The 23,448-nt window shown below is 41.3% G+C and overlaps 1 protein-coding gene across 3 annotated transcripts in view; it reads right to left on the reverse strand.

The window, feature by feature from the left end:
* Positions 1 to 23,448, reverse strand: part of LOC102192508 (zinc finger MIZ domain-containing protein 1-like) — a 104,498-nt gene that overhangs the window by 13,930 nt on the left and 67,120 nt on the right. Inside the window, exons 3-6 of one of the 3 annotated variants that reach the window (XM_005736418.1) lie at positions 21,989 to 22,108; positions 16,456 to 16,569; positions 12,940 to 13,045; positions 2,550 to 2,585 (exon numbers count right to left, since the gene is read on the reverse strand). In XM_005736418.1, the coding sequence (XP_005736475.1) occupies positions 2,550 to 2,585; positions 12,940 to 13,045; positions 16,456 to 16,569; positions 21,989 to 22,057 (325 nt within the window). In that variant the 5' untranslated portion in view covers positions 22,058 to 22,108. Of the gene's footprint in view, positions 1 to 2,549; positions 2,586 to 5,586; positions 5,680 to 12,939; positions 13,046 to 16,455; positions 16,570 to 21,988; positions 22,109 to 23,448 lie in introns of those variants that run through there. The other 2 variants (XM_005736419.1, XM_005736420.2) reach the window with 2 other exon arrangements.

Consider the following 23,448-nt stretch of genomic DNA (forward strand, 5'->3'; position numbering starts at 1 on the left):
GGGCATGGCCAGCAGTGTCGCGACTGCATTTGCTGGTGGCTGATTCACCTGTGACCTTTACACAGTAGGCCTGGGGTCAAAGCTTCTTTATAAATACAGTAGAAGCTGACACTAGTGGAACCTGGGTCTGCTCTTGGCACCCCTCTAGGCTCATTAGAGACTTCCATATGTGCAACAGATCAGGATTTGAATAAAAAGCCCCCTCATGATAAACATTCAAGCCAAACAGAAACAATGAAACTCAAACCTGATCCAAGTTGGCATTATTCTGACACTGAGTGCTTCTTGGTCTTTGATGATTTTTTAAAATATTATACAGTGCTGTCTTGAGCCACCCCTTATTTCTTTATATTTTGCTAGGAAAATGCAAAATGGGTCCTGTGATTTACTGACACATTTACATATACATGGAAATAGAGTACACAGGGCAATTCTAACAAGCTTGTAAGTCAATACTTGGTATGGCCACCTTTATTCTTTAACACAGCCTCTTATGCAAGCTTCCTTATAATTTCTCTGGGAAGTCTTCTGACAGCTTCTGGCGTTCTGACAGTGGGCTGTCAGAACTCTTAATGTTAATTAAGAGTGTGAGCAGACTTCTCCCATACAGTCATTCTGTCGCTGCTATTGATTGGCTATGTTGCTGCTATTGCTACTGACTGTGTCTTGTCCAATATCTTGGCAGATGTGCAATTGCCATCCCTATCTTTAATGACCATGGCCCTTCCACCTTTATTTATTATATTATATTATGATGCCCTTGTATACACCCCCACAATGTTTCCTGTAACTTATACATAGTGGAGTTTTTTTTGCACCTTTGTGGTCTTGTTATCTAATTTCGCAGTGCAGGCAACTGTAAAACGACAATAAAAAAAGTTCAAGGTCAAGTTCTAGTTTTCCAGGCTTTCTGAAGGATAATCCTGTAGCGCTTCTATGGATGTGGACTATCTTTTGTTGCATTCTCTGAGAAGATGATCGCAGGTTTAATACATTAATAGTGTGTGTGGGATCATTGTGATGATGAAAAATGAAGCCAATCAGACACTTTCTATATGATATTTTACAGTATATAAAAAATCTGATGCTACTTTTCTGCATCAGTTTTGACAAGAGCTCCAAAACCACTGACTGAAATGCAGCCCCAAACATGACAGAGCATCTACCATGCTTCACATATGGCTCTAGGCACTCACTTTTTACCTCTCCTTAGACCTCCTCAGTACATATCGAGGAAAATTTGAACCAAAAATTTCAAATCTGGATTCATTATTACATAAAACCTGTTGCCACTGATTTTCAGTCCAGTTCTTATGTAATTTGGCCTCCTTTCCTTAAGAATGACCTCTTGGTAGCTACCCTTCCACAAAGACTATTTCTGATGAGATTTTGGTGAACTGTAGATGGATCAACTGAAGTGCCAGATGCATCTGTCAGGTTCTCTGTCTGGTCTTTGCTGGATGATTTTTCCCTATTTCTTAAGGACATGACTTTCAGATACTGTTCACCTGCTGCAGATTTGTAGCTGTGCCACTTCTTCCTTTGCCCTTCATTTATCCAGTTTCCTCAAACTTTTTAAGGACGCACTGCACACCATGTCAAGTTTTTGGGTAATAGGTCTTTAGGAATCAGCTTGTTGATGCCAAAATACTTCTTTATGTCTATCAAACAGTTTTCTTTACATTCAACTAAAGAAATGGCAACAAATTACGTGTTCTGTGACAGGCTGATAGTAAGAAAGTGCTTAAAATACAGTTCAACACTGTTTTTTTTTTTAGTTGACTGTTATTTTTAGACACAAGCGTTGAGTTAGGTGTTTTTTTCATGTTTGAACAGTTAGGCCAGTGGTGTGTTTTACCAGAGAAAAAACATTCCTTTGAAAATAGTCAGGTACAGGGATTGGACTGAAAAGGAACGACAGAACAATAAAAAGTCCAAATGAAAAATCAAAAGACCTTCAGAAAGCCTGTAAAACTACTTTAAAAAACCTTTTAAAATCACTTACAAGAAAGTCTGACTCCTTGGAAACAAAATATAAAGAAATGACGGGTAGTTCAAGACCAGTATTGTACAATTTACTGATAGTGTGGAATTTTAAACTAGATTCCTGCAACAATTTTATCATCTTTTTTCATCTATCCTATTCTATACAGTCCATTTATTTCACAAAGTGTATTTTGTATTACTATTATCACGTCCTCTACTCATATCCATTTTACTATTATCTATATATAAAACGTCAGTATGCTTGTTTCCGATCGATAAAGTTTCATTGCATAAGTCTGAGGTACGCGCAGCTTACCCAAGTCTTACTAACTTGTTTACAAAAGTGGGTATGGAGAGGTATAATGACAACAGCTGATTATGGTTTGGACAAAAAGCTGAGAACATAAACATGAACTGTGACACAAGCAAGATGGCAATACATGTGCGACATGCTTCATACTGTAAAACTCAGACAGACAACACAACAGCAGCTACAACATGAGTATGTTTGCTTGGACTGAGCCAGTGGGTTTCTGTGCACCACTTTAATATACGGCAAGTACCTGAGTCAGACTGACATCTCCTGCAGCAGCTGGTTTCTGTAGGGTTCAAATTTTACAATTTACTTCACAAAATATTCATTATATGACACACATTTGATTGTGAATTGCTCCCCTTTTCAAACAAAAACACACGTCAGTGACCAGATGGTAAAATATATCTTGTATGCCACTGACTACCTGAGAATCAGCTATGACTGAAAATACTACTGTAAGGAAAATTATGGACATTTCTTACTGTTACGTCATGTCATTCCCACCTGAATAAGACATTTCCCTAATTTCTTCAGTACATGAAGATGAAGTGCTTTCCACCTTCGCACAACTCCCTAAAAAAGGACCAAATGTATGATTACTCGGGGGAACTAATCAAAAATGAAGATAAAATTAGCTGCTGCAGTCTGCTCTCAGTTGGTCTTATTTGTTCTGTCAGATAAAGAACAGCAAGTAGGCGGAGGCCCTCGTGTCCCGCTTTGACATGAGGAGGAGAATCCACCCACAGTAACACCTGGCAACTACATGCAAATTTAAAACTAAGATTATCTATATTTTCAGGTGCGGATCACACCATGAAATAAGCTTTGGTTTTATAAAACAGTACAAAAAAAGTCTAATTATTTTCACAAGAGGCCCAGTGTTTTCCTTCAGCAGCACTTATAATATCACAAACTGTATAAACCACTACAAAACTTGAGACTCTTTTCCTCATTCTGTCTTCAGTCACAGTTTAACATCTGTTATTTGGAAGATTCAATATCAAATGCGATCAAAGTCCCATTTGAGGTTTCACAATATAACGAGAAGTGTAAACACACTACAGCCTATAATTACCTACAGTGCATTTTCTTTGATTAAAGTAAAGCAACAAAGGGCCCTGCACTTTCCACAAGTATACAAATGGCATCAGCAATCGGCACGCTCCAGCGTGCTGTTATTTTGATTTGGAACTCGAAAAACTTCAAAGAAAAAAGTCAAGTTGTGCAATTTCACAACTTGGTGTGAACCCCCCCCCAAACATGTTCAATACAAAGAACAAGAGATTCATTGAAGGCGACAAAGCAACAGTTATGAACAGTTGGAAGTGTGGATGCCTAGTTTTTGTCTTACCATGTTGGTAATTGTCCCAAAGACACATCTTTAGCAAAGAATTACTTGAATAATTGCCCAAATGCTGTACTGACTGACTGACTTTGCTGCACTGCTAAACAAAAACCCTCTCAGTGGAGAGAAAGCCAACAATAAACAACCGAAATTCTGGAGACCGAAGCGTTCGATTGGCGTCAGTGGGAGAAAATAATTACACCTGACTCTTAATCGTAACAAAAACTTCATTTTGCAGTTTGTGCTAAATACACGGCGTTGGGTTTGACAGGTGACGCAGAAAATAAATATAGTACAGGACACCACTTAATCACCAAATTAATAGATATGTAATTTTATATTAGATTGTATTATTTTATTAATTTAAATCACAACAGCTGTCTCATGCTTTATATTGTAAGTTATGATCCTACAATAATAACACCAAGAACCCTTCAGTGCCTGATACTGGATAATGGGAAATCTGCGATACCCACAATAGTGCTTTTACTGGTATCTCACTTGAGTCGCTGCAGTCAGATTTTTAAACTGAAACCTGTTGCTCCCGTATAAACTCTTGGACCGTGACAGAACAGTGAACTGAACCCAGTGAATTCCTTCATGTGCCTCAGCAGTGAGCCTGGCTGGTTGCACTGTGTGGCACTGAGGGGAGTGGGTGTGATAAACTGCCAAGAGTCTCGTGGAAAAACGCTGCCTCAAGTAGGTCAGAGCAACTCAGAGAGAGATAATCAAGGCCATTTTGACCCCCTCTGTGTGAGCTGTAAGTGGGTCAAATGCAGCAGTCAGCTGTTGCAACTCTATCACGCGGGGCGCTGCGAGGCACTCGTCATACTGTCAAAGCCCATTCCGTTAGTTTAAGACATGGCAGGGTGCCTGCTTGCACCCACCAATGCAGGAGTCAGCCTTCTATCTGCCCCCCTAGGGGTGAAATAATGTGAAGTTCCTGTGAGTAGCAGCAGCAGCAACAGCAGTGGCAGCAGATCCACCTTCCCTCTTGTCACTGAGTACACCCTCTACAAACACAGCAGTCTTTATCTGTTGTCTCCTCCTTTTGACAGCTCACAGCTTTGCAGCCTGGTCCTCTTCGCTGTGGCAAAGACTCTTCCTCAGTCCCCTCTCCGTGTCTAAAATGCCACCCACATTTCTACCAGACTAACTCCAGCAATGTCCCTGCTTATTTCTCACTCTTCATTGAACAGAAAAAAAGGGAACTCATGTGTCTAGAAACACTTCTGAGCACAAATCTGCAACAGCAGAACAAAGACAGCCTAATCTTTGCACTACTGAGGGGCTATTTTAAAGCTCTTGCTCTGTGTTTCTCTCCATCCCTCCCACCTTTCTCTCTTCTCTATAACATTCTTCCTCTCTCCGAACCCCTCTCCTCCCCTTCCCTCCTTCTTTCCCCCCTTGTTTCCCTCGGTGTCTGAGGGCAGCAGCTTCTGTTTTCCTCTCTTCTCTCCCTGCGTGTCCAGTGACTGACTGCACAATACACATCAATTATTCATGGCTGCTCTCTCTGTTTCGCAGGCAAAACCAATCACAGATGGAGTCACTGCTAATGGGCTCCTGCTGTACTTGCCACCGGCTTCTTTGCACTCAAGCAACAAATACCCCAGAGACAATGAGAGGAAAAACAGGGATAAGCTGTTAAAAAAAGAAAAAAGAAAAACAGCAACTTCACACAGCACTAACAGCAACAAGAAGGAGAGCAGGACACGCGTTTGTGGTCAGAGGAGAATGCAGGTACGCATCGTGACAAAAAAAAAAAAAAAAAAATCACCAAAATTAGGAACCGGCTTCTGCTGCAGGAAAGGGTTAAAAGACTGAGAAGGGGGTGGGGAAGGGGTGATGGTGGTGGTGGGGGGGACAGAGAGCTTGAGAGAGAGGGTGGGAGGACAGGCAGAGAGGGAGAGAGAGAACCAAATGCTTATCTCCTCACCTCGGATGTATGCAGCTGTTATTGATGTATCTTCTTTTTCTGTCTAGTGATCCATTGCTTGCTCTCCCAATACACACATCACACAGAAGCAGCCACAGCCACTTCGCCAGAAGGGAGAGGGAGAGAGAGAGGGAGAGAGAGAGAGAGGGAGGGGAGGAGAGGAGAGGAGAGGAGAGGAGAGGGGAAAAAAATGCAGGCAGCTCACATTTCAAACTTGCAAAGGGGGGTGGTGCCTAATGTGCTAGACAGCCTGTATCTTGGCCTGAGTCCAGAGCAACGAGTAAAAGAAGCCTCAATCAATTCATTTAAAGCAACATTTGTTGCAGTGGAGAAACACTGCGGGCCCCGTCAGAAACGGTTCAGGCAGGTACACGAATCTGCGGTTTCAGCCCTCGAACCTTCTCTTTGCAATACAGTCGACTTAATCCATCAAACTAGTCATTGTAATTAAGGGGCATGGAAGAGGAGGGGGGGAGGAGGCTGGGCGTTGTGGCTTCCTGATGCGCAGAGGGTTGGTATCAGCGAGGGAGGGGCCAATTAGACCACATTTGTCTTTCAGCACACATGAGCCCGGGTAAGCTTTTGGATAAATAATTACACACTTATAAAACATGTAAACTGTGAGTACACAAGCCACCTGAGGCAGCGCAGGGGCTTCCATTGTCATCCGCTAATAAAAGTACTTGCACTCACCACAAGCGAGTCAAATCGGGTGTCAAATTAATGAAACTGATCTCTAGCTAAAAAAAAAAATTGCAATAAGCATTTAATTAGAGACATAAGGTACAATGTAAATCAATTTTAGTATGCAAACAACCAGTTTTCTTGTACAGTAAATTACTGAGCCATATGGGGCATAGCTGAAGATGCTACACCTCCTGCTGCCACAGACATAATAACTGCAACAACTACAAAGGAGGAAGGACAGACAAGCTCAACAGCTCTTATCTCTAGTCTCTCCTGTCTGTATTTGCTCTCCTGGTATTTACTATCAGCTAAGTGCACGGCGGGTGACTTACAGCCCAGCACCCCTGCTGCAAGTTAACACATCAATCACGGTTGGCTGGAAGACTTTCACGTCTAAGTGATTACAAAGTACAAAAACCCCCCACACAGATTGTCCAAAGTGGATACAGTGTGGATTTAGTGATTCTGTAACCAGGCCTTTAAAACTCATCTTTAAAATACCACAATAACTGGAGCCAAAGTCTGTTTTCATATCCATCTCCCTTATTTTACCCAAAAGTTCCCCTAATGTGGTTCCCCGAATCTGTATTTGGCTTTCTTTATGTTTATGTTAGCTTGCTTGAGAATGATAACAATAATGGGTTTAAGACTAGGTATCACAATAGTGTTTATCAGTGCTACCTGCTTCAGGATCTGTGCACGCTTACATAAAAAAGGGGTATGTCATGCATCATGTGACTCTTCTTCTGCACAGAATAATGCCTATGAGTGCTGTGTCCTCCAAATCATTAAAAAATGTAACAGTAAAACGCAATGCTGATGCAAATAATATGAGATAAACGCAGCAGAAAGTCGTTAATCATGGAATTTAGTGCACAGAGCAGTAAAATAAACATTTTAATTTCAGTTAATATAGTTATTTTAACACTGAGTGCACTCTCTGTGCTGCTGTTCATTTCTACTGTGAAGGCTGCACATTAGAGCTCTGAAACTTTCGACTGGACAGATTTCTTCACGTATTTAAACATTAGAAACAGTTACTGTCTCATAGGCTACTTAAGGAGATGTGGAACTCTTTAGATTGTCATCAGATCAAAGTGAAATTTAACGTATTGATTAAATTGAGTTATTTAATATGCGTTCTATTGCCTGTAATTTCAGCAGTGTGAAGGAGACTTAGCAGCAGATTAGAACCAAGTATAAACAACATCTATACATTTTCTATGTCACCAAGTGAACACATACAAACTCCAGTGCTGAGCATCATTCTTTACTTTCACTAAGGTACGGGTTAATCAAGTTGTGCATTTAAAATGTATTCCCTCTGCAGAAAATCTACAGTTCTAGTGACTCCATTGCACTTATTACGTGCTGAAAATAATAAAATTAGTAAAAATGTGGTTCTTCCAGCCTAGACATGGCTGCGCTCAGCATAAGTTAGCCAGGTAAAAAAAAAAAAAAAGAGAGAAAGAGCCACTTTTCTGGCACAGAAAACTCTGACTTTAAGGTCGCCATAGCTTGCTAACCCATTAGTCCAGCTTTGTAGCACACGGGTCTCTCAGGTAATGGTAGTGATGGCTCTACCTTGATAGAGAGAAAAACAAAGCCCATTTTCCAACTTCTATTACTGGCACACTGTTACCCTGGGTACGAAATCACCACCAGTGCCAAGATCTGACTTCCAAATGAAAAAGAACGCAGCACAACTTCATTCATGAAACATGCTTCTAACAATTGTTATTGTTTGAAAACTCGTGCCACTGACAGCGCATGTATCGTCAAGCAACTATTCAGCAAGTATTAGCAGGCTCCTGTCATTTCAACGGCAGAATCAGATTTCTTTTAAGAAAAATTAAAGTATATAAGTGTTATTTAAAACTTTCCTTTTTGCTAAAGCATATAGTTAGGGCTGGACCAGGTGACCCTGAATCCTCCCTTAGTTATGCTGCAATAGACGTAGGCTGCCGGGGATTCCCATGATGCATTGAGTATTTCCTTTCCAGTCACCTTTCTCACTCACTATGTATTAATAGACCTCTCTGCATTGAATCATATCTGTTATTAACCTCGGTCTCTCTTCCACAGCATGTCTTTATCCTGTTTTGCTTCTCTCACCCCAACCGGTCGCAGCAGATGGCCGCCCCTCCGTGAGCCTGGTTCTCCCGGAGGTTTCTTCCTGTTAAAAGGGAGTTTTTCCTTCCCACTGTCGCCAAAGTGCTTGCTCATAGGGGGTCATATGATTGTTGAGTTTTTCTCTGTACCTATGAAGCGCCCTGAGGCGACTTTTGTTGTGATTTGGCGCAAGATAAATAAAGTTGAATTGAATTGAATTATTTGAAATCATATTTATTATCAAGATATTATTCATATTTGTAATAATGAAAAACATTTTTTATTTTTTGCAGAAGCTCATTTAAGCAGCTTTTTAGCTCCACCAAGACCCTGAAATAAAGCCACCAATTGTTTCTTGAATTGACATCTCAGTTTGATTAACCATCCATCCATTCGCTTATCCTTTTTCAGGGTCTATTTTTTCTGGAGCTTATCCCAGCTGTCATAGGGCAAGAGGCAGGGTACACCCTGGACAGGTCGCCAGTCTGTCACAGGGACAGACAACCATTCGTGGGCAATTTGGATTAATCAATTAACCTATCCCCACAAACTGCATGTCTTTGGACGGTGGGAGGAAGCCAGAGTACCCGGAGGGAACCCACACAAACACAGGGAGAAGATGCAAACTCCACACAGAAAGACCACGGCCTGCTGTGGTGGAATTGAACTCAGGACCTTCTTGCTGTGCAGCAATAGTGCTAACCACCGTGCCACCGTGCTGCCAACCAGTGATCTTAATTGGATAGATTGTTGGTTGCTTAGTTGGATTCATTTAACCCATTAACCTCTGAGTCATACAAGGTCACCAACAATGTTTTTAGCCTTCTGTGTTAATCTCCATTTAGGAAAAGCCACAGCTAAACTATATGTTGAAACCCGTTGAGCGAAAGGAGACAGAAAAAAATATTTTGGTGTGAAAAGCTCCAAGAGTAGAAATTATAGCCCTGCAGAAAGGCATGTGTATATTCAACTTCCCTATTATGTGTAGAAACTGAGACCTTTCCACAGCTCACCAACAACATATCTGACCTCATCTTAAGCACCACTTAACTGGAAGGCATAAGCCGCTGAATGATCAGCACTTGAAACGACAGTTTTAAAGGAAATTTACACATGCACCCAAGAATACAAAGGAATTCAACCAAGTCAGTACTTAGGATAAAAGTCTTAGACATGTTCATTTTAACCTTAGCTTTGTCTATCTTCATCTTTGTTCTTTGAAAAGAATATCCCATTCAGGGGAATTTCCATTTAAAAAACAAAGTTCACTTGAAATAAGTTACATTCCTTGCATCAGTATTATCCTCCCCTTTTCATTTAACTCTTGCAACACAGCTTTGGGGGGCAAGACTTGCAAACTTTTGAACTCATTTGACTTGAAGGTTTTTGCTTTTTCAAGCCAAGTTTACATTATTTCCTATAAAACTGACTTGACTTACAAATTGTGATAGAAAATGTAAACAGAGCTTTGACTTTTCTACACGTGGCCACATTTCCTTGTCTTTAGCAAACAAACCCAACACCCCTCCTACACTGTCTCCTGCTTGTTTATGCTTGAACCGATTAAAAAACTGGGAAACCACCTTTTGATTTTAAACACGATGAAACAAAAGCAAAAATTGCTTGGATATTTTTTTCTATATCAAGCTGACACTAATAACTAAAACCAGCAATGTCTACTGATCGTACTTGAAAAACAGCCTGGCAAAAAGGTGTAAAAATGAGTGTAACAAGCCCAACTAATTATCTGCTGAATAGCTAGTTCACCAGGCGTTTGTTACATGAGAGAATGAAAAGCTTCAGGGGCTGAAAAACTTCAGCTGGAACCTCCTTTCACTCTTTAGAGCTGAGGAATTCCCAAAGTTTGCTGAAGCGCAAACGATTGGGAATGTGCCACTCTGTCTCTCTTGCAGGAAAAATCGTCATTAAGCATTTTGCAGAGGCTCTCGAACCGGAATGAACCGCCGGTGACGCTGATGAAACAGGCCTAACGGGGCTTGTAATGTACCCTGTGGATGGAGAAGGGGAGAGGTGAGGCCCTGATGAGTTTTTGCAGACTGAGCAAGTGATGTCTTTGCTTTGAAGTCCTCAGAGCTCCACGTGCATCGCTTTGCCCTGCAGTAAGACAGTCCGAGTAATCACAGATTAATAGAGCAGGCTAATCCCATTGACAAAGAGGTCACTACTAGCAGACAGACGCCCCTCCCCCAGATCTGTTCCAACACTGTGGGCCACAAAGGGAAAAGAACTACAACCGGACAACCCCCCTGAGTCCATCCATTACAGAGATCAACTCACAAAAATCACACTGCATGATGGGTTTTCCAATTCCAGTCTGCTGGATAGTTTTACAATATCTAACAAACATTGTCTAAACTTCTTATACAGCTACATTTTGAAATCAATAGGATATTATAGCTAAGTTTTGCTCAGGTGTCATGAAGATAAAGGTCTATTTCTTTAGCGCTTTGCCTTCCTAAGCTTTTTTTTTTCCTTAGATGGAAAAAAAAAGAACAAACTAATGCCTTAAATTGTTGGAGGCATTTCATGATTAATCAATTTGTCAAAGCTACAACCTATTTCAGCTGTAAGCTGACTGTGAACATTGATTTCCTACTGCTGAAATCAGCTCAGCCTCCCCTTCCGCTCAATTTTCGAACATGTTCAGGAGAGGAATTTTAGATGACATAACAGAAATGTAATAGCTTGACCGCGCCGTGCGTCAGAGCCAAGACAAGTTAGGTCTGGTTAAAATGGGATGCCAAATCTGATTTACTTATTAGCACTCATCCGCTGACCTGATGTTTTCTGAGGCAAACAGCCCAGCTCGTAACCACCAAAAGTCGTGTTTTTCGCCCACTTTTAACGGAGACATTTCAGAGCAGATTACAAAATGCATGATGAGACTGAGCAGGCCAGCAGTTACAGGATATTCCTTGAAAGCTCTCGGGGCTTGGTGTAGACAGGTTGTTTTGTATATATATATAAAAAAAACAGTGCAGAGAATTTATAAAACACCCTCAGTACAAAATGAACATTCACCTCCAGGGACACAATTCTGCAAAAACACAGGAGACTATATTCATTTCAGCTCTTCCTCATATCCTCTCAACACATAAAATCTTTTCAGATTTGTTCTCAGCTGTTCAAGGCTTCCCAAAGTCTCCTCTGCATACACTAACTTGTCTGTCTTTGGTCTTGTATGGCTGACCCCGCTGTTGCCACTCTGGCCCCCGTCATGTGACTTACTCCCTTCGTTTGTCGCTCAGCAACACCGCTGCAGGATGTCGGGGAGCAGGTCCTCCCTGGGGCCCCGTGGGTGTGTCTTTTAAGAGCTATCTCCCCTGGCTGCCAGATAGGGTATTCTCTCCACTTTAACACCCTCCTTGACTCAGGCCTCCTCTCTAAAGGACCTGGGAGCTTTGCAGGAGAATGCCTCTGCATTGGTTTCCACTGCTCTCTCTACCTCTCTGCAGGCCTCTCCTCTGGAAATATTCATGCATTTACAGGTACATAATTGTCCATGAAATGTACTTTGGGATGCTGCCTAGACTCGAGAACTTGCTGCTTTCCAAATGACTACTGTTGCAGGAAATTATTCAGACAGAGAATCAATTGGCAATTTTATCTAAGCCCATAAAGTAGGCCCTGAGATTTGATTTAGCATTAAGTAGAATTAGAACATTTGGCGATGTGAGTTAACTGCAGGCAGGGAAGGATTCCCCACCCATGCCGACATAATAGTGACATTGCATGATTTGAAGCCTCTTATAATAGAAAAAAGGCAAACATGAGTGAAAATTCAAACAATATGTGCCTCTGACTTTCATGTCCTGGCACACTTAAGAGGGCTCAGTGTAGCGGCCGAGCACACAGAAGCAAATGCACGACCCAGCTTTCCCCGTAACCCAAGACAGGTGGAAACCACAAATCACAAACTGTAAAACAGCACAAAAATATTTCTGTTATCTCCTCTGAGCTGCTGACAGCCTATGCGTCTTCATTCTCATTGTGCTTCAGCATGCTTTTGCCAGCTCGATAACAACATTTAGCAGTCTGCATCTGCTCCAATAATCCATCACAGGACCGGGATGATAGAGGCGTATGAAAACAGGAACTCGTCATCACTGATACAGTAGTTCTTGTCGCATGTGACAAATGGAATATTCTGCTGTACGCACTTTATCTAAAACAGCAGAAAAGGTAACAAATTGAGTTGTAGTTCCCAATGTTGTGAACAAGTTCAAAGAAAACAGGTCAAGTAGATATTAAAGGGTAATGTTCAGTTGAACCTGGACTAAAACTATGAAGGGATTTTCTTGGATTGCTCTTTATATTGAATATTGAACTGTTGGTCTTGTTTAATCTTAAAAGTCATAAATAGTCAAGAGTTAAAGGAATGAATTTAAAAAGATCAGTGCCCATACATCTGTGAGGGGATCTAGTCTAGAAGCAATAAGTGGAGGAAAAGCGGCAAAGAATGCAGAAATAAACTTGAGCGGGCCAGCATGGCCAGATGGCCTGAGACGGCGGTTGAGAAAACTCCGGTCTTACCTGCTGATTTTGGAGTGAACTTGTCCCTGTTGGCAGCGCACACAGCCAGGAGCCGATAGCCCAGGTCCAAGTCAAAGCCCTGCTGCGCTGCTACGCGGCTAACCACCTGAAAACAACAACAGCATGCAGCACAGAGTCAGTATGGCCTGAGGTATGTTTTCTCTGAAGAAAAAGCTGAACGACACCAAGTCTAAACCTCTTTTATTTCTCAGAAAACGTCACTTTCTAAGCATTATGATAGCTTACACCTACATATAGGTCAACAGAAGAGAGCAGAGGTCAGCATACAGTGCTGAATAGGGACATTACGGCTGTTTCATTATATTTCCAGCTCACAAACAACATTTTAAGAGCAGATTTTGGGAAATTTGCATAAACTCAATATTTCCCTTTGTCTCTAGCAGGGAGTTCCTAAAAAGGCCAGCTGAATAACAGTGGGGGCAACTATGAGAAATTTCCTCACTTGTTCCAAGCCCACACAAACATTCTAATGTGCTTATTTTCCAAACAGAAAATGTTTACATTTTTGATTTACCATCTGCAGCGCCATTTGCTTTGACATCCACATACAGAGCGAGCATCACGGCCTCATGCACACGCCTCCTTTTACTCACTCCAGTGCAGCAGCTGATGGCAACAAGCTTTGTTTTCATGATAAATATTGCAGATCGCCATCATAATCTGCTCAGTTCTTTCGCTCCTTCTCCTAAAATTTCCACAATTGAATCTTGAAAATCCTGCAAACTAATGACAGACACTCGCAAAGCTGTACGACTGCATCCGTATCTACTCAATACAGAACTGTGCTGGGTAGTTAAATCCACCACATGACGACTTTTCCCACAATCTGACTGTTAAAGGACAACCTCATTACAAGTTTATCAGTTCCATATGAGTAAGTGGACAGCAAGATGAGGAAAAAAATACTGCCTCCAGTCCAGAGATGCCGACTGAGAGGAAACATTAAGGGGAAGCATCAACATGCCACAGGAGGCCGTGTAAATCACCCTTACATCCCACATGTTGCTTTGATTTGCTGTCATCATTATCAGCTCAAAAAGAGCCACTCAAATCGTTTAGACCTTTAGGACATACTAAGGTCTGTGTGGACCAACGGGCCCCACTAGATTCCCCTCGCTGCCTGGCTTTTCATAGCAGCGATCCCGCTGTCACACGCCAAACTTCAGTACAAGCCCTGAGGTAGCACTGCTGCTGGGACCGTATCATTATCTTCTGTAAGTATAGTCTGGACGTGACACCAAAACAGATTATGTATATCTGGCCTTTATTTATGGGAATCCCCCATTAAGAAGAAGAAATATAGAGTACAGGCTGCCTAATTAGAATCTAAACTTGCGAGGGACATTTAAATGGTATTTTTAGTGTAAGAAGTTACAGTTCTAATTTCAGGACTTTAATTGTACACAGTCTGAGGAGTTGTGGTGAACTGTCTACCATAAGGCAATCATCTAAGCAGGCCCTGCAAGGCTTGAAAGCAGGGACTTGCTACTCAGCTGTACATTTTTCTGTAGTTTCAAGCTCGATAAAATGAATCTTTTTGTTAAATTTGCTTGTTTTTTCCCCTCGTAAATATTTTGGAGATTAATCAACTTGAAACAAGCTTAAAAAATCAATACTGCGTCATACATGAATGCTATATATTGTCATTAAAAATACGATTTTAGAGTTATAACATGATAGCTTAATTGATTTGTTGTTTTTTTTCAAGAAAAAGCAATTCAACATCCAACAGAAGCTCCAGTCATAATTAAACATAAAAAGCCTTATTAACTCTTACATTGAGATGAATTAAAAGACTAGTTTTGAGTACCCATCTCCTGTTTTGAATACTGTATTACCTTATTAAGTTGTTTATTTTTTTTTTTTAAAGTCCTGTAATTTCCTGGGGGTTTTTTTCTCACTGGTACAGCAGCAAATTTCTACAAATGCTATCACCAGTGTTTAAGTGCAAGCATGCAGGCAAAACTGTAAAGTGTTTACCATTAAAGTCTGTGACCAGGTAATTTCACAATCACATCAGATTCTCTGTGCTTCCTCCCAGTGTGGTTCACACCCAGGTTTACACAACCTATAAACTAAAAGGAAAAGCTCTGAGATTTTCACGGCGGGAAACAAATTGAAGTGGCGAAATGGAGGAGAAGGCACCTGCTGCTGCACATTAAAGCAGGAACACAATCGCTTGAATGGAAGGACGTGTCACAGTAGTTTCGCTGAGGTCCACAAGCACAAACCTCTCGGGCTTCTTCACCTGCTGCAGCCGAGCTCGCTTGATGGGGATACAAATTACACCTAACAGGTGTGTCTGTTATGTAATGCTGGAGGCAGCATGTTAAAGCACAGTCAGGCCCACTGTGACAGGTGATTGACACACCCACTGTCTATTCACTGTTCTTTTGGCTGTTCTTTCTCTTGGTACTTGATTAGCTAAATTTGGAATCAGTGCATCAGCTCTGAGCATTAAAGGTTTTTGTAATAGTCAATGGTGAATGTTGGTTAAAACGTGGCATGGACAGCTATAATTATACTGGTTTTAATGGTGGCAAAATGTCATAAAAACAAAAACTTTCAAGTGAAATTTCACATAGCACAAATCTGCCTACGCATTTGCCTCGTATGGTTCATATATATATATATATGTATATATAGCGTTAGCTCTGGTAGTTGTTCCTCACACATCTAAGCTAGCATAGATAAGTGCCGCATATTACAAAGTAAACAGGCTGTGTAAGCAGTGTGTTAAGTTTATCTTTCAAATTCTATATGTAATGCAAAACAAAACAAAAACAAATAAACACCACATATAGCTAAATGGACAATTTTTCAAGAGAAATTAGTCTACTATATCAGTTTACCATTATCATATAGAGCTACACTTGCTAACTGGCTAAGGGTCATAGCAATAAACGACTATGTAGTTGTTCAAAAAATTAATTGCTAACTTCCAATTCAAGATTAAGCTATTATTCCCAGTGGAGCATTTTATTAAGTGAACATTAAACTCACTAGTATAAACAATATTCAGTCAGGGTTAAGAACTTAGCTCTTGACATATTGGCTGTGTCTGATTAAATTTAGTTGAAAATATACAAACCCTGACTACTTTGGGCTAAATGTTTTCTCCAGAAGCCTTAATTTCAGATGTCATAGGACAGTAATTATTCAATCAATCAAAAATCCATAGGCATTTGGTAAAGACACAGAAGACTGAGAAGATTGAGAGCTGATTGCTTTGTGGTTTGCGAATGTTTTTGACCTTGTGGATTTTATATCAAAGGCTGGAACTAAAGCAACAGAAAGGTGGCTAAATGGGAGCAGTTTCTACAAGGTTAAACACATTTTACATTTTCAGTGACCTCACGGATGATCACCAGGCTAAACATGAGTATTCTTGCATCCCTGAGGAGGTTATGGAAAGAGTGCAGCAGTTGTTCAAGCGGCTCATTCTTGAAACTCTGAACATGAGATTATGGAAGGTGCTCACGACTGGTGACTTACCGTTAGGCATCCCATCAGGCTTTGCTCGAAGGGGCGCTGGAAGGCTCTGGGGTCACCACACCAGTCCAGCAGCTCTGTGGCTGCTGTTTGGAAATTTGCTGGATTTTGTAGGTGCTATGCAGAAGAGGAGAAAGATGGAAATCAATGTGATTCCAGTAATATTCAAATACTTGAAGAAAATGGGACAGATAACGGGTAACTGCTGTAAGTAATAAGCATTAAACAAAACAATAAAACAAATAAGATGTTATGCTTGAAATAGAAGCATGACAATAAAAAATTGTAATTAATTTGTGCTGTCCTCTATGTTTATTTAGTCATTAATAAAATGTATTATCTTATTAGAATTCAATAAAAGCATTTGCTCGTCTAAAATGTGTGCAGTTACATGTTTTCCCACCTGCTCTGAAAAAAAAATCTAACCAGCTTTTAATATTTAACTTTTAATTATGAGCTCTCGGAGTTGAGCAAATGAGAACAGCATTTTTATGACCAAATGTTCTGAAATTTTGCTTATGATGCTTTGGATTAATTATTTTAAATGGGTTAAAATATGACCGCTCTAGGCTGATAGTATGTCCCAGTTCCACTCAGCTACTATCTCAGGTTTCTGTTGCAATAAATCTTCCTTGTATGGCTGCATGAATCCACGAGGAAGCCCTATTTCAGTAGCCAACCCTTGGCTGTTCTCTGACTTTATCTGACAACAAACTCCTTGACCTACGGACACCCTTTTATGGCATTCGTTCCCCTCCTGCAGCCAGCACTAACCTGCATTGTCTGTATTGCTGTAGAGCAGCACAGAAAACTGAAAAAGGACCTCTCTGGGTCTCCGTATCAACCTTACTGTTGGTCATTTCTCCTCTAAAAGCTTTCGAACCACAATACAAATCACTTTATACATAGCAGAGCAGATGCACCACCACCACCACTCTGCTGTAATCTGTTGCCTTTGGAAAGATTATGCACACAAGCTTTTGTAGTGCACTTGTACAAAACAGGAACAAATGGACTCCCACTCCATGGCATCAAAGGTAAATAGAGCGGTTTGTCAGCTTAAAGTGAATGGCTGCCTTCCTAATACGTCGGCGTGCTTTGATTTCACTGTCAGAGAGAGAAGAAGAAGAGGAAGTGACAGGGGTACAGTCACTGCTGTGCAGTGCTTTTTTCTTGCTTGCTCTTTAGGGGGCAGCAGAGGTTAGGATTTGATAAGGCTGCTTTCATATCAATTTACAAAGCTGGTGTTTGACAAGCAGTGGATGAAACCAGTCTTGTTTATTTCATACTCTGTCCAAGACCGTTCCCCACTCTTGTGATATGTCTTTGTTGGGGGAGACTAAAAGGAGATGTGGTGGGGTAGCAGAGCATTCAAATTCTACTGGTGGATAAAAAGTCTCCTGGAGAAGCACACACATCCCCAGATGCTAAATTTAGATGAGTCTGGAAGCTAGACAACACACGCAATCAGTGCACCAAGGATGGAAAAAGGGAGAAAAGGGGGAGGGAGGGACAATATGTAGAGGGAAGAAAAAAAATACACACCACCACTTGGGCTTGAAGTGATTACTGTTCTTTGCACTCAGAACAATTGGTCCCACCAGTGTGGCTGTCACACGGAGAGCTTGGCACTACCACGCCACAGATGTTCCCCTTTCTCTGGCCAAAACCCACCAATCAAACCTAAACTAGTGGCCAAGAGACCCTCTCACACTCTCCTATCCCCGTCCCCTGGGTAAGAATGATCCTCCAACACGTACACTCTTGTTAATGCTCGGTTCAGTTCAAGGGAAACAAAGAGAGACGGCACTTGCAGAGTCCTGAGAACATAGCTTTTTTCTTCTGACACAACTGGATCTGGATATAACTTCATTTATGTATCAGAAGTGATCGGGCAAAGACTCTTTCCATTCAGAATCACAGTTCTTAGTTTGCTGCTGTTGTTGCTCTACATTCATCGACACCCCCAGAGCACTGAAAACACGTTAATGGAGACAATTAACACTGGAAAGAACACAGCGGCAGACAGAAACAGCTGCACAAGCAGTGTAGGAGCGGTGCAAAGAGGACAGTCCTCCAGTTTGTCTTGAAATATCGCCGCTAAGAATGTGAGGAAGTGTTCCTGCGGCGAGAGGATGGTTCATAGTTTCTGGCGAACCCCTGTATGTATCAGCGAAAGGAGAGTCTGACAGAAAACTGGCTTCCCCACCGTGAGAGGAAAATACTGTCTCTGAAATAGATACCAACATTATCAGGCAAGCCATCTTCCCCAAAGTGCTCGCAATGGTGCAGTTCTGAGATGCAGGAGGAAAACAAACAGGCTCTGAGAAAAAACGTGTTGGGGGAAAAATCAGATAACTGTTTTTATAAATCACTTTTTAAGCATACTTGTCTGTTTGGAGGTTAAACAGGCGAACATTTGTTTTTCTGTATCACTTTCGAATAAATACAGATATATATATATATATTTATATTCTAGGGTTATACTGTACCAACATCTCAAGCATTTTGTCTTTGTAACCACAAGACCCGAAACAGGCAAATTCTCACATCTGGAAGCTGTTTTCTTAAATTCTCCTTAATAAATAATAACCAAAACAAATATTCAGTCTTGCTGAGCAAATTTCTGTCTGCCAACCTATTAATTAGTCCCTTATCTTTCCCATTAACTGCATAACCTGAAACCAAAACAAAGTCACTCATTTTAAAGTCAGATTTAGCGCAATGTGGCAAAAGAAAAGAACGAAAGAAACAAAAAAATCCCCCAAGTGTTTGGTCGAGTTTGTTTAAAAATCATATTATTGCAATTTTACAACAAGACAGTAATTTAAAAATTACCACAGTAATGATTTTCTGATTTAACTTTCAACCCGTGATTCAATCAGGTTGACGGATTCCAATTTCCTCCACTTTATCATCGCGCTCAGCAGTAATTTATCATTTGAGCAACAAAATCAATTTGTTCCCCTGTCCGCTGCACTGGCTGGGAGTACTCAGAGAGACATGTCACATCTCCCAGAAAACAACAACACAATGGAGGAGGCTTCATTTATATTCCTGCTCCAAGTCGGTACTGCCTTCGAGATGCCAAATTTCAGCATGTGCACACTTTCAATTAAAGCAAACAGCTGGATTGGTTTACAATATTTCCTTAATTATTTTAATAGCTTGGATATTGGACAATGGGGAGCAGGGGGAGAAGATAGTGAGTTAATTGTTCTGATCTCCCCTGATGATCATCTTTGTGTGCGGGGAGGAGAATAGACGGTTGGCTGAATGGGCTCGCTGCTAGTCTAATTGGCAGGACATAAATGGTATTTATTATGCGGGCCTTCCAAACCCTGATTGTCTGCGGCACAAAGCTGCCTCTATTAGCAGGGTGCTGGCTCTTACTGGTTGGTTTGAAATGACCCAGCGCTTAACCATTTATTAGTTGGACTGAAGGCCTCCTTGTACGCCATGGATCTCTCTAATTGGCATGTTTACCCATGTGCTGCTTTCCTGGGTGCTAACATTGGGATGTATTTGTTTAAATTTTTGACTTGAGGGGTCAATACATTTAACCCCACAGCATTTGGGATTGTGTAAACTACTCTCAGACAAACACAGGTTCCCTTTCAAGTTCTGTCAACTTCCTTTACAGACCAATTCACCTGCTATTAGTAATACAGCGCTTTAATAGAATCAATTTTCTCTCCTCTTACAAGTAAAGGAGGGGAAATTGAATTATTTAATAGCCTGCTGTGAAGAAGGTAACCAGACTGAAGACAGAGAGTGTTTACCTCTCCTTTTCTCTGTACCTTATTACTTAAGAACAAAAGGCCTGTTTCTACACATAGAGAAGCTTCGCTCTTTTTACTCCCCAAATGCTTGCCTTGTCTCTCTATCCGCCTCACCTTGCCTTATTTTTGGATAGCTGGGATAAAGCAGTTTACCACGTCCACATTTGCATTTAAGTGCAAGCCCCCATACATTGTCCCCCGAAGGCTTTCTGATGCACTTTTCAAGGAGGTGGACTTTGGCAGCACAGAGCCCAGAAACAAAATGGACCAGCAGTTAAGAGAAGAGATCAAAGGAAGATCCCTGTAGCCTGGGGTTACACAAGTATGCCTGCCTAATTCTGCCGAAGATTTGTCCTGCAGTAAATGGTGCTGAGAGGAGAACAAAAGGACACGCTGGGAGTCAGCAGCGGTGGAGGCAGAAAGCAGGGCGATGACGGGGGGAGGGAGGGGAGCCTCTGCTCTTTGACCCCAGTCGGTAACCTGAGTCACACCAGAGTCCTGATAATAGGAGCTGAACAGATTAGTCACTTAACTGTGGCCAAACAGGAAGATAGAGAGGCAGTCTCACCGTGGATGTGACTCACTACATGTGTGTACTTGGAAAGGTGAACAGGGCTGGTGAGGGTTTTTTTTTCCCCTGCTTGTGTTTTTCCACCGGTAGCAGCAAAAAGTCCAGTACCTTACTAACTTACTGAACATGCTTTAGCCTGAAGGCTTTAAATGAATTATAAAACTTCATAATCAGTGTTAATAAATGGCAAATTAAAAAAGCTACTTTACTGTTAACAGACCACAACATGATAATCAGGAGGTTTACTTATTGGCTAATAATTCTTTTGTAAACCATTTATGTAATTCATCTGTAAAACCGCAGCTAATGTTTATAATATAGCGTGCAGTGTGTTTATAAAGTTTTCACAGATGTGTATAACACTTGTTTTTAAAAGCATATAAACAGATGTGCTGTAAATCACATGAATGTGAAGCTGGAGGCTGCTGCTTGTGTGCTGTTTCACCCACCATAGACTTTCATATTCACTAGCAGCTTTTTGGGTCTACGGAGTAAAAATGTTGGATTCCAATGCACCCCTTCCCTTTATTAACCCACATTTAAAAAGACAGAAAAAAAGGGGCCCTGTCACAAAATCAAGGAATAGGTCACAGTATTGCACAGATGTGTATGTCTCTGACACACCAGACTGAATAAGAAGCTCTCAAACTGCAGGGGCATGGCACCGCTGTGATTTTTTTTAGAGAAGTAAACAAACAAGAGTTTGCTGATGCTATTGTGTTGATCTTTATTTTGCTCACATTCAACTTGGATCCTTTTTTTACTGTTAGCAGTCAGTAAAAATTGTGTGTGTGTGAGTGCAGGGTGAGATTTTCATTAGTGCGACAATTAAGAGTTTTACAACCGCTGGACTAAATGGTTGTAATCGAGGCCCTGGTAATGAGAACTGAGTCATTTACAAAACGACTGGATGATTTACTAACCATTAACAAATATAGCACAAGCACACATATGTGCAAATGAAGTTACAGCCTACAGTATATAATTTAAAATCTGTCATTTTATATTTAAGAAAATAACAAATACATTAATAATGATGCTTAATTATTGGAAAAAGTTATTAAATATCAACTTGTGATGATGCTAATCGCTGTCGTTGTCATCATCACAGTTTATTTATTTCGTTTTTTAATTGAAATATAATATTAATGTCTGAGAGCCAACACCTTCAACACCTCCTCACCTGTTTGATACACTGCAGACGGTCATTGGTCTGCTGTATGTGTCTGTCCATCGACGGAATCGAGTTCATGTTGATTGTCCCTCTTTGGCCTCTACCTGCCAGCCATTAAACTGGAGACTTCTGTAACACAAACACAGACAAATGTTAAGGCTCACCTCTTCCAAGTGAAGCTGCCAATTCCATCACCACCAGGATATTGCTGTTATAGTGTGTTTGTGTGTGTGTGTGCTGGGTGCTGTGAGCTGAGCAGGGAGATATTGATTTGGCAGGTGACAAGCACCTCAGAGAGCCCAAAGGATGACATTCCTCTCAGCTCCTGTGACACCCTTAACAAGCCCTGGCGGTTGCCCCGAACGGTGCCATACACCTTTGGAAATGACACACTGGACGTAGACAGGATGTCTGACTGTGTTTAAAGCACCTTGGGGTGAAAATGAACAGAGGTAGAGGGACACACACACACACACACTGAGTCGTAGCACCTCAGTCTGTCAGCATTACCTCAGAAAGCTGCACGAAACCCTTCCATCCTGGCCTGTGAGAACATTAACTTGGCATGTGGTTCTCTGTTTACATTACTTAGCCATTATGTAATCTTTGGTTAACAATTATCTGTACCCTGGGCCCAGACTTGCTCTACATTTTACTCCCCTTTCTCCTCCCTTCTCGCTCCAGCTACATAAGAGTTCCTCTAACAAAACCCCTTACAGCGCACTATTGATTTTGGAGTAGCAGCTTATAGAAAACCTTCTTCTTTTAGCAGAGAGAATAATATTTTATGGAAGGCAAACAATGAGGCTGTGAGCTGACATGCTACATACTATTATCACAAGTTAAAAAGCATCACCGGCTACATTAAAGGTTATCAATTTCGCCTCTAGGGGGTTTGATTTAATGTTGCATTCAGTGTCAAATAAATATTACACAAGGCTGTCGGCCATAACTCGTAGTGACCTGCAGCTTGAAGTGGAAGGTTTAGTGAATTAATAAGCGCGTTTATGGGTGGTGAAAAGTGTAACCTCCATCTTCTCCTCCGCCTCACTCCCCCTTTATCTCATCCTGTCTCAATCTTTCCTTCTCGCTACTGCAGGGGCATCTCGTCCTGCGGTGCATCATCTCTCACTCAAACGCTCTTTCAGACCCCTCCCTCTCCACGCCATCCTTCTCCATTACCATCACACAGTGAGAAATTTCGCCGTACAAAGTACCTGAGAGATGAGGGAGCGAGGGGAGGAAAAAAAAAAGGAGAGCGGGAGAGAGAGGAGGCAGCATGCTGCACCATACTGATAATGCTCACTTAGGGGTCTCTAGCTGGATTTAACGGCAGGGCCAGTAATCTACTCCACTAGACAGCTAAAGAGCTTTTATGCTACCTATTGGAGCTGCTCATGCCTGTACTTGAGAGGAGAGAAGGGCACACTAGTGCATTCCTCTCCATAAATTAGAAAGCTCATAAGGGG

Source organism: Pundamilia nyererei, unplaced genomic scaffold, assembly GCF_000239375.1.
Source record: "Pundamilia nyererei isolate P.nyererei 1_Seehausen unplaced genomic scaffold, PunNye1.0 scaffold00069, whole genome shotgun sequence".
Taxonomy (NCBI): domain Eukaryota; kingdom Metazoa; phylum Chordata; class Actinopteri; order Cichliformes; family Cichlidae; genus Pundamilia; species Pundamilia nyererei.